Genomic DNA, 16,272 nt, shown 5'->3' with positions numbered 1-16,272 from the left:
TGCAAGTAAACATAAATTTTCACATGCTTTCTCGGTCTGCATGTTTCCCTGCAGTCTTTACTTAGACGAGTTGGGGCGGTTGCTACCACCACTGCGTCCCTCTCTCTCACACACACATACACACACACACGCACGTGCACACACGGAGACACGTACAGTAATTGATAAGACTGTGGTATTTGCTGTGTTGTAGCCATGATTGTCAGTAAAGCCCTTCTGCTTCCTACATTCCAGTACTTTTCCCCTTTCATTTCCTAAACTGAGACATGATTTTATTAGTCGCAGAAGTTGTGGTGCTTCGTTTTCTTATAAAACATCAAGTTTTGATAAAGTTTGAATTTTATGTCTTTTTCAAATATTTAGACAATACTCCTGAGCCGTTATCTACTCATAGGATGAAAATAGACTCCCCTCCCCCCTGCACCCTTCATTTCCCACAGTGGTGAATCCAGACCCCAAAAGCAGATAATGCTGAGACTATCAACCTTAAAGAAAAAAAATGGTACTTTAACTAAACAGAGATGAGTCTATTTGAGAGTAGCAGGGGAATTGGCATTCGGGACAAGCAAACTATGGCAAACCATAGCCAAGTCTGAGGAGACAAAGCTGGGAGACTAACTGTTAGGAGGAAATTGAGGAGGGTTGTTTTGAATATAACTTCACTGGAGAAGACAGGAGTTCGAGGTTATGGTGGTTTCTCACTGGCTGCAAGTGGTGGGCAGTTTGCTCTTACTGAGGCATGTGGAAATCTTCCTCCTTCCTCCTGGTCATGTAAGTTGAGATGAGTGCTACGTGCATGAGAACTCTCCCTTCATGGCTTCCCGACTACATTTTAAATTAGATTTTCTTGATTCGTTTTCATGTTTTCCCCTTTTGATTAAGATCTTTCTCAGAAAGCATCACTGATTAAGCATCAGGTTGTTCTTTTTGATGGAAATATTTTTGTCTATTTGTGTCTTTTGGTGCTTGGAAGGACCTTTTCCAGGAGTCATGTCCCATATGAGGGTGAGGGAATGGGGGCTAAGTAGCGAGTGGAAACCATGGAGGCCACATTTGAGTAACAGGGAAGATATGAAAGAGGGTCTCTCATGCATTTCCCATTCATAGATTCATATCTTATCAGGTCTGTAAACATTAGATCATCCGAGAGCCTTGAGCTAGCATTCTGTTGGCTACATTATTTTCATGGCCTTCAGAAATAGCAGGAAGGACTGAACTCAAAAAGGGGTTTGAGGGTACCACACTTGTATTTCTCATTGTCCCCAGAGCTGTTGGAACTCTCCTTTGGTCCTGCTGTCGCCACCAAATCTCCTAGTGCTGACTAGGAAATTCCAGGTTGGCTGGTCAACGTGCTTTTTAAGCCAAGTGGTTGCTCAATGATCTTATGTAACTGAGTTTTAACTTCCCCAGAAGTGTTAATCCAGGTGCAGCAGGTGGTGTTGGCCACAGCACAGACTCTTCCTTGCTCAGCTAAACGATTATCAAGGTCTGTCATGTTATCAACTTTGGCCAGAGAGTGTAAGGCTCTTTTTTGGGGCAGCTATTGTCTTGGCGACTGATTCTGTAATATCTCCAAGAGTTAAGGAGAAATTTCTGATCATATTCTTGTTTACATGTACTCCTGACTGAGGAAATACAGCCCTGCTAAAGGAAGTGAATCCTAAATCATGAAAGCCTCCTGCTAGGACCTTTCTCATTTGACAATGTAAATACAGGGGATTTGACCAAAGAAGGTGCCTTAGTTGGATTGTCAGAAGTTAGGGGCACGGTCCGATATCTTAAAAGGCCTTGCCTTGATATGCACTAGTTGTTGAGGCATTTATAGGCCCAGGGAGAATGCTAGCCACCACAGACAAACATAAGTCCAGTTGGGGCACAGATCACTCTCACTCAGATGGCACTGTTAATAGGGTAAAGATTTTAATGTTAAGTCCAACAGTCTGAAAGGCAAACCCCTCCTTTAGCAGTGGCCTTGGAGAAATCGATGAAGGTATATTCTTTCCAGGCCAATGCCAGAGTAAAAGAAAGAGAAGGAAAAAAAAGTTTCCTGTTTAAACTGTGAGGTTTTGATTTGGCATCAAGAGAGTAAGCAGTCAGCCTTTATGTCAGCTACTTCTTTTTCTAGTCTGTTTGATTTGGAGGTCTCTAACGTCTGTGCAGGACCAGGTGTCAGATGGAGCCTTCTTCATCCATGAGATACATGTTCAAGGTTTAAGTCCCTGAAGTTTGTCTGCCATCTGGGTAGTGAGGAGGACCTGGTATACTCCCTTCCAAGTACAGTCATGGGCAGTCTTTGTTCTTATTGATTCCAGATCAGAAGTGTGAGAGAAAATTGGGAATGTTCCTTTGAGAATTGTAGCTAGATTTTGAGGAAATTAGAATTCAGGATCCAGTCCAATTTGCAAGTTTATAACAGAAACTCCAAGACAATTAACAGGATTAAAGAAAAATGTAAACATAATTTTTCTCTCTCTGTAAGTACCCTCATTTTTTATAATAAAACTATTTCTTTGCATTAAACTTTGCCTGGTTATGTACATTAGTGCAGCAAGAATAGTGATTAACCATCCAAACTCTTTAAAATTATTTTGCTGGAATTTTGTAAGCAAGGTACCAGATTGATTTTTCCTTCAAAGGACTTCATTGGCTGTGTAAAGTCAAACTTCACTCCTTAAAACTCTCTTGTTTTATCTGAATCTATGCACATTTCTCAACTATGATATTCCAGCCAAAGCTTTGGTAATATAACAGATGTTTCTCTGTCCTGATACAAAAAGAACAGATCCTTATTGAATTTATTCAGGTAGTTGTCATGAAGATAAAAATACTGTTTCATATTCTGGAGGCATCATGTGGAGAGAAAAAGCAGATGTTTTATTTTATTGATGAAGGTGCGTATGACCAAATTGTTGATAGCTTAGGAGAAAGGAGAAGGTTTCCTAAAATCTGAAGAAGCAAAACATTAGAAAACCAATAATGTTTTAAACAAGAAGTCACAGAAATTATAGTCACCCTACTCCGTTCATTCAGTGTTGTGTTTTTAATTCTTGTTCTGCTTGAATTCAGTTTGCCACTAGTTCTGGAAATTCTTACCCAGCTCAGTTTTATTATCTTAAAGTTATCAGAGAACTGTCCTTTCCTGAATCTCTTTGACGATCAAGTAGTTTTTCAGGAACACTTGTAAAAGCGTCAGAATAAAACAATAACTGTCTGTAAATGACCAAAAGACTTCAAAATGGCCATGGCTAAATGCCCGATGAGAGTTCATTATAATGCAGCCAAGATAAAAATTTGGTTATTTTTGTGACAGACACTTTAAGTAGTAACTAGAATTAGAAGTGTTAACATAATATCAGGACAAACAAGATCTTTAGAAATTTCATGCTATTTTTCCTTATTACATTAATAACATTTCTACACAAATATATTCTAAGAAGGTTTAACATCACCTGTTTGATAATACTTCCCATATAATTTAACATACCAGGCAAGTCTAATTAATTTAACATCTCCTTCTTTATAAGGAAAACAAATCCTTTGAAATGTTCCAAGGACCTTCTGTAAAAACCTAAAGTTAGTTCAAGATCAAACTACTACCTTTAGAATTTGATTTGGGAGAAGTTTGTCAAAAATACCAAAAGGCTTGGACACTTAGGATGTCGGGTCACTGTGAAACAATACTTGGGTATTGATTTAACCAAAGCGACAAAGGTTTTTGCAGGAAAATACAGAAAGTTACATAGTCGTAAAAAGCCTTAGCTTCTTTAGTACTGAAAAGAATCAACTTTTTTTTTTTTTTCTCATTACAGGATTTTTATTACAGCTTTACCAAGATCTTATTCACATATCATTCACTGATTTAAGGGTACAGTTCAGTTGTTTTCTGTACATTCACAGAGTTGTGCAACTATCACTATAACAAACTTCAGAACATTTTCATCAGCCCTAAAAGAAACCTTGTGTCACTCCCCCTTTTCTCCCATCACCTCTCCCCAGCCCTAGGCAACCACTCATCTACCTTCTGTCTCTGTAGATTTGCCTTTTACAGACAAGAATCAACTTTTTAAAAAAGTAATCAAAGATCTGATGAGGACAAAACATACAATGTTTCTTTTTCTAGGCAGATTACATTAAAAGTAAAGAAAAACTTGTTTACAATAGCTTATTAAGGGCAGATCAGTAATATAAGAAAATATTGTGCTTTTAACAGAGGAAAAGAAAATTCTAATTTTGTACCCACTGTCCTTTTGATAGTAAAACACTTTTACTTTTTTTAAAGATTTCATTTTTAAAGATTTAAATTTTTTTAAAAGATTTAAAAGATTTTCTTTTATTTATTTTAAATATATATATATATATATATATATATATTTTAAGGTTTAAAGAGAGAGTGAGCGCAAACAGAGGCCGGGGTGGGGGGCGGAGGGACAAAGGGAGAGGGACAAGCAGACTCCAGTGAGCAGGGGCCTGACTATCCGGGCTGGATCCCAGAACCCTGGGGTCATGACCTGAGCCTGAGTCAGACACTTAACCCACTGAGCCACCTAGGTTCCCCATGCTAAAACTCATTTTTAAATAAATTTATTTTAATCTTAACCAGCTGGACCACACATTAAAATTTCCAAATCTTCGTTTTCCAAAGACCTGCCTTTCTTTTTTACATTTAGATTTTATCCTGTCTTTGCTTGTTTCAAATAACCAGCCTCTTTTCTTTTTTTAAATAACCAGTCTCACTTTGTAACAGACTTTCCCTCAATAAAAGTGCATGTCTGGGCACCTGGGTGACTAAGTTGGTGAAGCATCTGCCTTGGGCTCAGGTCATGATCCCAGGGTTCTGGGATCGAGTTCCACATCTGGCTCTGCTTCTCCCTCTCTACCCCATCCCCCTGCTCATGGTTCTCTCTCTCTCTCAAATAAATAAAATCTTTTAAAAAAAAAAGTGCATGTCTATTCCTTTCTATCTTCTTTTTACCAAAAACCCCCATCCAAAATTTTTTGCATATGGAGATATTTCTCTTATTATTCCTAGTAGTTTTAAGCACACATATTAGAATCCTTAACCCTTAGCTTAATTAAGAAGTAAACAGTTCTGAACTGGCCTTTGCATTAGCTTTCTGTGAATTGAAGGATTTACAAATACTTTCTTATGATTGCTGGAAACATGCCTTTTTTATAGAATATTTTTAAGCATGCCTAAAACGTATATACTCTTAGACTCAAGTATCTATAGTTCCTCTGTAAAATGAAGCAAAAAGCTTGTATGTTCAGTAATATATGTTTCAGTATTTTATCTTATTTGGAAATGATCTGTATTGTTAATGAATTTAACTTAACTCATCACTTAATTTAGCAAAACTTTAAGGTTTCAGATTACCAAAAAGATTTGGGACGATTATTTGAAAAGTTTACCTAAAACCTTTTTATCCTACTTACATTTATTTAGTTTACTCATTCTTAACAGTTAACGTTTAGATTACCCACAAAGCTTCATGATACATTAGACAAAATCAACCATTTTCCCAAGCTGCTTTTCTTGTTGACAGATTTTGTAACAGATATAATATGGATTTATTTGATTAGTAAAACCAGTAGAAGTTGTTTGTCTACATTATATTTAATGCTGGTAACTCTGAAGACATGTCTATTTTTGTGGAACCAAACTTAAGCTAGCTTTTATTTGCCACAGATTGTGCCAAATCATGGAAACCTGAAAAACATTTGGGTTACTTTCTATTACATTTTTGAGAAAATTTCTCTGAATACTTAATTCACATCTGAGTCAGTTAAATAGAACTCTTACAAATTAATTTTAGTAATACTTTGGAGGTAGAAAATGCTACATGTTTACAACACATATAGATAAGCTTAAGCATAAAACAGACATAGAGACCTTATTACTTTACTTACTTATTACAGACCTTATTACTTACTTTATTACTTTATTTATCACTTTATTACCTTAATACTTCTTTACTCATTACAGAAGTTGGGTCTGAGTTTTCTAGTAGATAGAATAAGTTAAGGTTATCTGCTCAGATGGCTGAAGCGAAGTTTCAAAGGACCCTTCCACCTTTTGTTTTTCTTCTGATAAGAATTACTTCCTTGGGGCACCTGGGTGGCTCAGTGGGTTAAAGCCTCTGCCTTCCGCTCAGGTCATGATCCCAGGGTCCTGGGATCAAGCCCCACATCGGGCTCTCTGCTCAGCAGGGAGCCTGCTTCCTCCTCTCTCTCTCTTGTTCTCTCTCTCTCTCTCCCTACTTGTGATCTCTGTCAAATAAATAAATAAAATCTTTAAAAAAAAAATTACTTCCTTGAAGTTTGTACTTTAGCATTTACACCTCAGGGGCACAAGGAAGAATGGGAGTTACAAGCCTTTAAAGATCAATAGGGAAGGTTTTGGGATTGGGAAAAAGAAATGGGCAGACTTTGAATTTGCCTCTAGAGTTGCATTTCTAGTTTTACAAAGATTTGTGAGATGAGGATAGTTGCTCCCAATTCCTCAAAGAATTGGGTTGCCATTTAAATGACATCATAGCTTAATCCAACCATCCAACTGTATTATCCTCAGTACAGAGGAGAGCACCTTAACAAAATTTCCTCTCAGTCACCAACCACTGCCTCCAGTCATGTTTTCTGCCTTTTTGTGTATTCACTAATCTCTGGAGTTAATCCAGTTGTTAAAATGTTAGAGGATTTTTCTCTGAGTTCAAGAAGTTATTTAACTATAGCCCTTCGTTTGGTCTTTACTGTGGCTCTTGACCAAGAAATGAAAGCTACCTGAGGAGAATTGCCTGTAGCTTCAGGTGGTCTTATTTGAAAAGGTAACTGTTTAATAGTCTCTTCGGAGTGGAAAGGCAATTCAGACAGGATTACTAGAATGAATATTCAAAGAGGGGAGCTGTATGAGAATTTTTGTCAGTCTTATAGCCTTTTGTTTTAGGTAACTCTTGTATCTTCACATTTTCATTAGCCTTTTTACAACAAATCTTCCATTAAAGCTATTTTGGAATTTTGAGGTTTGGAGGCTTCTGTATGCCATTAAAAATAGGTATTCTGTTTAATTTGATAGTCCTTGCTTTCAAGTTTACTTCTTAAATGATCTTATCTAACTGGAACATTTCTCATAACAGCCATTGTAATTCTACGTTGTCTTTAATAAGATTTTGCCATTTTTACAGATATTTACAGCTTCTGGAACCATAGTGTTTAGATGTAAAATAGGTATGCCAAAAGGTGGCTTGCTTAACTTTCTGGATTTTAAGGATCCCATTACTCAGAGTAGAAGTACATAAAACAAAAGTGTATTCACCAAGAAGGGTAATATCTTAACAAAAGCAGACCTGAGATACAGCTGGAGAGCTAAACCAAAAGAAGGGAACTTGAATCCTAGAGGAGACTGACTGAACCCAAGGGAAGAAGACACCTCACAGAAATGAAGAGTGCAAGGGGCTCAAGGAGTGTTTTGTGGGATCCAGAAAACAGTTGTGAGGGTCATTAGTTCCTAGGGGTTCAGCTCCTTCCGATCCCACTTCTGACACCAGGTAATAACAACCTTAAATGAAACAAGTGGTAATTTAATTAAACAGTTTAAAGATAAGCATATTCAGGAATAGCAGTGATGTTGCAAGTCAGGGCAGGCAGATATGGTGAGCCATAGGCAAGTCTGAGGAGACAAGAGGGGAAGCTAGCTTTTATTAGGTTCTGAGAGGAGATTAATAGAGTTGTTTTGAACCTGACTTCATTAGAGAAGAGCAAGAGCTCAGTGTTGCAGCATTTTCTCACTGGCTGCAAGTGGCAAGTCGTTTGTTGTTCTTGAGGCATGTGGAAATCTTCCTCCCTGTTTGTCATTTAAGTTGACATGAGTGATACATGTATGTATCACTATGAACTTTCCCTTCATAGCATCTACCTCTATTTTATTTTATTTTTTAAAGATTTAAAGATTTTTTAAAGATTTTGAAGATTTTATTTATTTATTTGACAGAGCGAGACACAGAGAGAGAAGGAACATAAGCAGGGGGAGTGGGAGAGGGAGAAGCAGGCTTCCCGCTGAGCAGGGAGCCCGACCCAGGGCTTGATCCCAGGACCCTGGGACCATGACCTGAGCCAAAGGCAGCTGCTTAATGACTGAGCTGCCCAGGTGCCCCCAGCTCCATTTTAAATCAGGTTTTCTTTATTCATTTTTACGACTACCTTTGATGGTTTTTTAAAATACATTTTCTGTTTGTGAAGGTAACTGGGCCATGAGGAGATCAGTGCTAAACATGCTCTTTGCCTCACTGTCACTACACTACCATCAACTAAGCCAGTGATACTAGGCAGAAGATTTGTTGTTATATTTATTCATAAGTTATACTTAATGATTTCATGTCACATGTACACTGTTTTAAAAACTCAGACCAGGTAGTCTCCTTACTAGTTTCTTCAGCTTAGCTCTCTCCCTTTGCCTAAGAACTTTGCTTTCTCTCTCCTAACAATGGAAGCCTCCTCTTGCACTTCGAGCAGGCTAACACTTAAATCCTGGATTCCATTCCCCTTGCCTCTTCAAAGGCTCTACTCTAGTGTTAGCCTGTGTTTCTTGTGTTGTCTTCTCTATATGATTATTTACACTGGTAAATTACTTGCCTTAATATCTATCACTCAGCTTTTTAAAAACCTAATGGGTTTTATTTACCCACTTTAAATTCACTTTTACTGTTTTATTTTTCTCTGCTGTATCATACTCCTGGAAGAAGTTCTGTGACCATAGTTTCCACTCATTTTCTAATTCTTGTTCTCTCTTCAGTTCTTTCTAATCAGACTTTCTTTACAACACTCTACTGTAAGATTTCTTAATCAAGGTTGTCAGCCTCCATCTAGTGAAAGTCAGTCGTCCATTCTCTGTCTTCATCTTACTCATTTGACAGAATCATCCACATGATATTCATCTTTGTTTAAAAAAAAAAAAATTCTTCTTTTCTAGACTTCCATAGTATTAAATGAGCTTGTTTTTGAGCCCCTCCCCCTCATCCCCACCTGTTTCTTTGGGTTGCCTTTGGCTTTTCTTCCCTTATCTGACCTTCAAATGTTGGGAGCGTTCCATGGCTCTTGTCTCAGACCTTCTCTCCCGTCTGCTTTGTGGGAACTCTCATTGGGCCCATGGCTCCAGAATCCTCTATAAACATTGATGATTTTCTGATTCAGGCCTCTCCCTTGAGTTCCAGATACGGCTAGCTAGCTGTCTCACAGACATCTCCTCTGGTTTATTTAATGGGCATCTCTTGTGTAAATCTTTAAAATGAAAACCATTAACTCTTGCCTCTCTTTTCCCACTCAATTCTGCGATTCCCAAAGCCTGCTCTATCTTGGTAAACGTCTTTAGTATCCATCCATTTAAATGTATAGACACCCTACCCCCCATTCCCCACCCCTAAAATACTGATACTGTTCTTTATTCTTTTTCTTTCATCCACATCTAGTCTTTTAGCAAGTTCTGTCAGATCTTTTTGCAGGATAATTGGTAGATCCAATTAAAAACTCAGTTACAGGCCACCATCATCTCTTACTTTGTATAGCAACTGCCTCCCTAATGGTCTTTTCCCTCCACTCTTGAACTCTTCAGTTTATACTTTGTACAAGGATTAAAATGAGATCAGTTATTACTGCAGTGCTTTAAAACCCATCCATTGTAGAAAGGTTTCTGTTACAGGTAGAATAAATACTAGTCTTCTCTGTGTTACTTAGTCTCTTTGTTTCGGTACTATGTAATATAAGCTTCTGAATGTATAACTTGTTCATAGTGATTCTTCCGGATGTAGAGTCATCCCTTGAAGTAGCAGATATTTGCTGGGGAACAGACTATATTAACTTCATTATATTTATATTATATAAGTTTATTATTTTATATTTATGGAAATTAATTGCCCCCCAAGTGTAATTTAAACTTGTACTGTTCATTTTGTAACTTGTCATCCCCTTACTTAATACTGTTATTCTAAGTTTATGATTTGATACTTTGTACCTTCTTCTTGGGCCCTTCTAAACAGCTTTGGAAGTTAAACCAACAAATTTTAATACCCCTCCCCCAGCTGAAGAAGTTAAGTCCTATGTGCAAAATTTCAGTAGGTGAACTGGAATCTAGGCCTTCTTGTTCCTAAACCAGATAACTTTATTGATGTTAATGTCCTAGGTGTGTGCTTGGTGGTGGTACAGAAGAATTACAATAACCCTTAAGACCAGCTGCATTTTTATTTTCTAAATTTCCTCCAGTTACATTTTTAAGCTGTCTTTAGTTCTTTGGCTAAAGACATGTTTTTATCAGCATTAACATAAAATACTGGCCTCTGTTATAACCAATATAAGTTTTGGCCAGTTATTTTTATAGTTAATAGTGGTGATATTTAAAACTAGTAGGTGTTAAAAATATGTAATTAATGATAGGTCCTATTAAGTGATAGAACCGATATCTTCAGATGAGTTCTTAGCAAAAAAATATCGGTGATTGACACAGGGAAGGAATGCAGTCTTTTATTTTTGCTAGTGAGATCACTGAAATACAAGACAAACTTACTATTTAATATCTTTATATGAAAGAAAGGACACTTAATTCAAAAAGCAGCAAGCACATAATCTCAGAACATTGCAAGGTTTAGTTCTTTAAAATAAATTTTGTTTTGTGGAAAACATCACTACATTGATTGTCCTATCCCTCAGTTAAACCAGAAACCAGTACTAACTGCTTGTAGCTAGGTGTGATCTGGGAGCATTGCTCTAGTCAGGAGAAACTGTGTAGCTCCTAAATTATAATTTGCAAGTTGCTTCTCTCATACTGTCTTTCCCCTGATCACAATTAGTATAGTCCTTTGATTCCTTTCTTTCTGTTAAACTCTGTCTCAAAGCCTGGAGCTTCTGTCATCAGACAATCTGAAACGCTTTTTGCCCAGAATGGACTGACCTTGTTACAGTTGCTAATAAAAACATCTCTGGAATCTTCTTGATAATGTTAACAAAGTCAATAATTACTTTAAAAAAGTTTGTATTCATTTCTTATTGTTTTTTGTAGCAGCATAATTTCTTTGTTCTCTCTTCCACTCTCTGCCTGCCTCCACATTGAGATCACCATCTGAAACACTGAAAACCAAGAGCCTTCCAGTAATCTGCTGTTTTCCTGTCTCCCTCCTTTCTTGTTCTCTTAGAATGAGCTCTTACAACAACCCCCCGAAAAAGATTAAGTTAACTAAATTAATTATAAATTTAAATTCATGATGATAAATTGAAAGTGGTATCATTCGGGTACCTTTGCCGCCTTCTTTGATATTTTTAAACAGACTAAGGGAACAAATCATTTGTCACTGCTACCTGTGTTTTCATAACCCCCCAACAAAAATGTAATTTTGTGCAAACTTTGCTTTAGCTAATGGGAATATATTTAGGTTTGATAGGATCAGCAGGGTTAAATTAGAGGAGGACCTGCTAGATGGGGTGAAGGAAAGGCAAAATTGATGTTCATCCAGCTCTCTCTTAACCTCTGCCCTCGTAGCTTTCCACTTCTACACTCAGGCGATCAATGCTATGTGTCCTGTGATGCATCTTTTCCCTTGCAGTGACTGTGGGTGCAGTCAGTGGCACTACCTATTTCTTAAGCTGGAACTAAATCCTAAAAATAAAATTCTGAGGAAAAATCGTCCTAAGTTTCTGGTTTTTGTGACTTGCAAATCTTTTATCAGTACCAAGTATGTAGTAGACATTTTAGTAGAGAAGGTTTAGTTTAAATTAACTTTTCATTGTTCTTTAGTAAGTAAGAGTGAGTTAACCAAGATTCTGTAAGTAAATCAAATAAATACATAATTCCCCATTTTTGGAGTGAAAACATCATACGTAAAGGTCAGGGAGATGTTTAATTCCAATATAAAACTCATCCAGCTGTCACATCACTTCTGGTCTCTGGCAGTCCACAAGATGGTATAAATTAATTTGATCAAAAATAAGCAGTTTGGAAAAGTGAAAATTCTTAATCCAATCTTGAGCTGTCTACCTGAAATGTCTTTTTAAAGTACTGTACACATTTTTCAGGGATTTAAATTCTGTATATTTGGTCTAATGCATAAAAATCCTATCAAAAGGATCTTAGGAATTGTAATCTAAAGTGTGATGAATATGTTTTGAATAAAATAGGTATTTTCATTTGTAAATATGAAACTTTTCACTGAAATTTGTTTCTTTTCACTAGGTTTAAGTGGAAACCCTGCAGATATAGAGAGAAGAGAAGCAGTGTTTGGAAAGAATTTTATACCTCCTAAAAAGCCAAAAACCTTTCTTCAATTAGTATGGGAAGCATTACAAGATGTCACTTTAATTATACTAGAAATTGCAGCCATAGTATCATTGGGCCTTTCTTTTTATCAACCTCCAGAAGGGGATAATGCACGTAAGTAAATTGGGGAGGGGAAAAAGAAAAAGACTTTAATGTGTGATGTTGGTAAGTTCAGTTCATTTGCATACTTAAAATGTAATAATAATAGCAGGTCAGCATTTATTGACCATGCTAGACACCATTCTAATAGTGCTTTTAATAGTTCTTCAAATAGTCCATCTCAGATAATTGTATAGTAACACTATGAGATGGTGTCACTTCTAAATGAACTGGTTAAAAAAACCTGCCACACTGTGCTGTACCATGTGTTGGCAAGGAGCTAAGCCATGTATCAGTGGGGTTTGTGCCACTTCGAACACTATATTGAGATAATTACAGTTTTAATTTTGGTGTGTGTTTTTTTTTTTAATGTTGGGAAGCATTATGAAAATAATATTTTTTTCTCTTATCTAATCCATTATTTTTCAAGTTCTTAAGTTGTGTTATATATGCATGATTTGGGTAATTGTCTTGACATTCTAAAAATGTTTCTACTCTGAAGTTTCTTGACCAGTAGAAAAATACATCATATAATGGTAATGGTATATCTACTTTAACTTATAGCTACAAATGGTTTTGTTTTTCTCCCACCTGTGTTCATTTCTTTTTAAAATTTCTTACCCTTTTTAAAAAGCTTATTTAAAATAGATATTCTTTGACGGTACATCCTATAACTGCTGAGAAATCTAGCTTGGGTTTTGCTTGCTGTATTTAAAACCGTAGAGTGAACACATAGTAGTTTTTATATCAGAAGAGTGATGGACCAATATTTTTGTTTGGAAAAACTTTATTCTTACACCTTTTAAGTTATGAAAAGTTTGATAAGTATTTGCTAACTCTAAAAGTTTGGCTTAGGCAATGATTTAAAGTAATTCCATAAAAGGTGTGCCTGGAGCTCATTTGAGAGTTTTGTTTTTTGGGTTTTTTGTTTGTTTGCTTGAGAAAGTTGGTCACAGAATACATCATTTTATCTGAACCCAGTATGGATCAGTAGTTTTCAGCAGCAGTAGCGCTGTTTATATTTTGCACCAGAACATTCTTTGTTGCCCTGCATGGCACCACCTTCCAGTGGAGGCAGCCAGAATGCATCCCCATATTGCCAGTTTTCTCATAGGGGGCAAAATTGCCTGTGGCTGAGCATCACTGATCTAAATAAGAAAGATTTAGGCAGTATTCTTGTCAATATTGAGCCAAATTATTTTTGAAACTTATCTTTATTTTTGTTAAATAATACATATTTTACTATAGAAAGATGAGGAGGGAAAAACAACAATTCATAGGAAAGAATATTCACCCAAAATTTCATTTCTTAGAGATTACTGCTCTACCATTTTGATACATAGTCTCCCAGATTTTAAAAGTACGTTTGTGTGGGTTACTTACGAAGTTATATGCGTACATGTGTGGGTAGACCTGAGGGTCTGTAAATGCGTGTCTTATATGACAAAGAAAGGTCATACCATATTCAGCAACATACAGCTAAGTTCTGTAGTGCTATTTACCCAACTAGCATTATGGAATATTGGGAATTGGTATTCTACATTTCAGTGAGTTGGCAGATTATTAATTTTTTTTTTAACTTTAAACATTTTTTACTCCCAAGTTTATAAGAAGACTAAAAATAAATGTTTTCGGTGGGAGTGGATTTTGTTACCAGGACAAATCGTTTTGGAACTTGGACTGCTTTAATTTGTAGGATATAGTGACAAAGCCCTTTCCCAAATTTACTTAAGGAGAATACTGGCATTAGGTCCAACTGGGAAGATAGTCTAGAGTTGTCAGTGTCGTAAGACACTTCAAAAAAGGGTCACAATCTACTAGAAGGTGGTGAAAAGTTAGTGTTACCATTTTTTTTTAACATTTATTAGTGTACTCCTTTATCTTTTCATCATGTTATATTTTAACATGATGTTAACATATGATGTTAAGTAGTAATTTACTTGAAAGGAAATCCATTAATTGTCTATCTACAGTCCTGGAACTCTAAATTCTCAAAATTTCTTACTAGTGCTATTTGGTGTGAAAATAAGCACTGTAACCTACTCTGTAAACAAATCTTTAGTCACTAGCATAATACTGATGATTCTCAAACTTTTTGGTCTCAGGGCCCCTTTACACTCGTAGTACTAAGAATTCCAAAGAGCCTTTGGATTATATGAGTTACATCTGTAGATATCTACTGTATTCTTAATTAAAATCGAGAAATTTAAAAATACATTGCATTTAAAAATTACAACCAGCCTGCTTCCTTCTCTCTCTGCCTGCCTCTTTGCCTACTTGTGATCTCTCTGTCAAATAGATAAAGAAAATCTTTTTAAAAATTTTTTAAAAAATTATAACTAAGTGCTTGTTATAATAGAAAATTATAAATACTGAAATTATTATTAATGAGATTTTTAAATGAAATAATGAAAAGAGTAATAGTAGTGTTCTTCATTTCCTTGTATCTCTTCAGTGTCTGCCATAATTGAGGGTAACTGGATTCTCATCTGCTTCTGCACTTAGTGTGTTGTTAGTACATGTAATGTAGTCTTTGCAAAATTCCACTACACATTCCTGAAATTTAAGGCAGATTACATCTTAGTATTATTATAAACATAGTTCTGACCTTGGGGGTTCCTCCTGGGGTTCCTGGATGACACTTTTGAGAACTCCTTCTTTATACTGTTAATGTACACACTCGATGCACCATCCAAGAAATAGCTCAAGTGGAGAACTTTAAGAATGGAGTATTTGCCTTGCAGTAGAGTGTAGACTGAATTTAGACTCTGCGTCTCTCTCAGGTGAATTTACAGGGGACCACTTTGGGAGAGATAGATTTGTCTTACTATATTTGTACTTGGACTTCATTGAAAGCATTATCAAAATACTTTATACATACATATATGTGTGTGTGTGTGTCTGTGTGTGTGTATATAATTGGTAAACTATAATCCTTTCATGATTTTGATTTTGCAATTTTTTTCATTGCAGCAACTCTAAAAATTTGTGATGATCATCAGGAAAAGGATTTAATTTCTAGAAGTATTTTACTACCATCTGTTTCAAGATCATTCTAACTTTATCTATATAATCTAAAGTAGAACTATATATGAAATGAAATATGGCACCAACTTGTTTCATGTTCTCTTTTGAAATATTCAGTCTTCTATTTCTAAATATGCATGCGAGATTTAAAGCTGAGAATGATATAATTGCCTCATAATTCCTTACCCCCGATCTCTTTCGCATTGATCTTTAAACTTTTTTGGTTATATACCTTATTGGGAAGAAATCTGAGCATATATCTGCAAATGATGCATTTGTGAATTAAATTTATTTAGAGCTGTCTACGTAAAGTGTATATTTATATTATGTATACTGTATTTTTATAATGTGCATAGTCTTACATGCAAAAATATAAACTGAAATATTAAGATGAAATGAGGTTTAAAATTTTGATGTTTAATAACCATAAAATACCATTATTGATAGCATGATTGAATATACATTATTATATTTTACAACTTTGGTTTAACCTTGATTTCCCTTGATTTGGGTCTGAGTTCAGTTTATTTTAGAACTTGGCTTTAATGTTCCTGATAGCTGAAAAGAAACTTACAGCGTTATGTAAATCCAAGTGCTGGAAGTGTATTCACTAATGGTATTTATTTTCACTCCATCCATCAGTTACATAAACGTTTCTGTTGACATATGACTGGTAAATTCCATCTTCTGCTTTCAATGTGTTGTTTTTGTACACTGTGGTAACATTTTTCATTTTTACATTTTTAACCAATGAGGTCAAAGCCCATTGAAATGCTTCATTTGGAAGATGATATTTTACCTGCATTTCAAGTTGGTAAAAGTGGTCAACATGGTATTTCAGCCTTCCTCTGTTC

General features: G+C 35.8%; 1 protein-coding gene across 7 annotated transcripts in view; it reads left to right on the top strand.

The window, feature by feature from the left end:
- ATP2B1 (ATPase plasma membrane Ca2+ transporting 1) overlaps window positions 1–16,272 on the top strand; it is a 122,989-nt gene that overhangs the window by 62,165 nt on the left and 44,552 nt on the right. For all 7 annotated transcript variants that reach the window (XM_032874197.1, XM_032874195.1, XM_032874196.1 and 4 more), the window contains one exon: window positions 12,209–12,406. In XM_032874197.1, the coding sequence (XP_032730088.1) occupies window positions 12,209–12,406 (198 nt within the window). The remainder of the gene's footprint in view (window positions 1–12,208; window positions 12,407–16,272) is intronic.

This window comes from Lontra canadensis, unplaced genomic scaffold, assembly GCF_010015895.1.
Source record: "Lontra canadensis isolate GAN:19392208 unplaced genomic scaffold, GSC_riverotter_1.0 scaffold52, whole genome shotgun sequence".
In the NCBI taxonomy this organism is placed as follows: domain Eukaryota; kingdom Metazoa; phylum Chordata; class Mammalia; order Carnivora; family Mustelidae; genus Lontra; species Lontra canadensis.
Note: the sequence above shows the minus strand (reverse complement) of the source record. Positions and strands in the feature narration are given on the sequence as shown.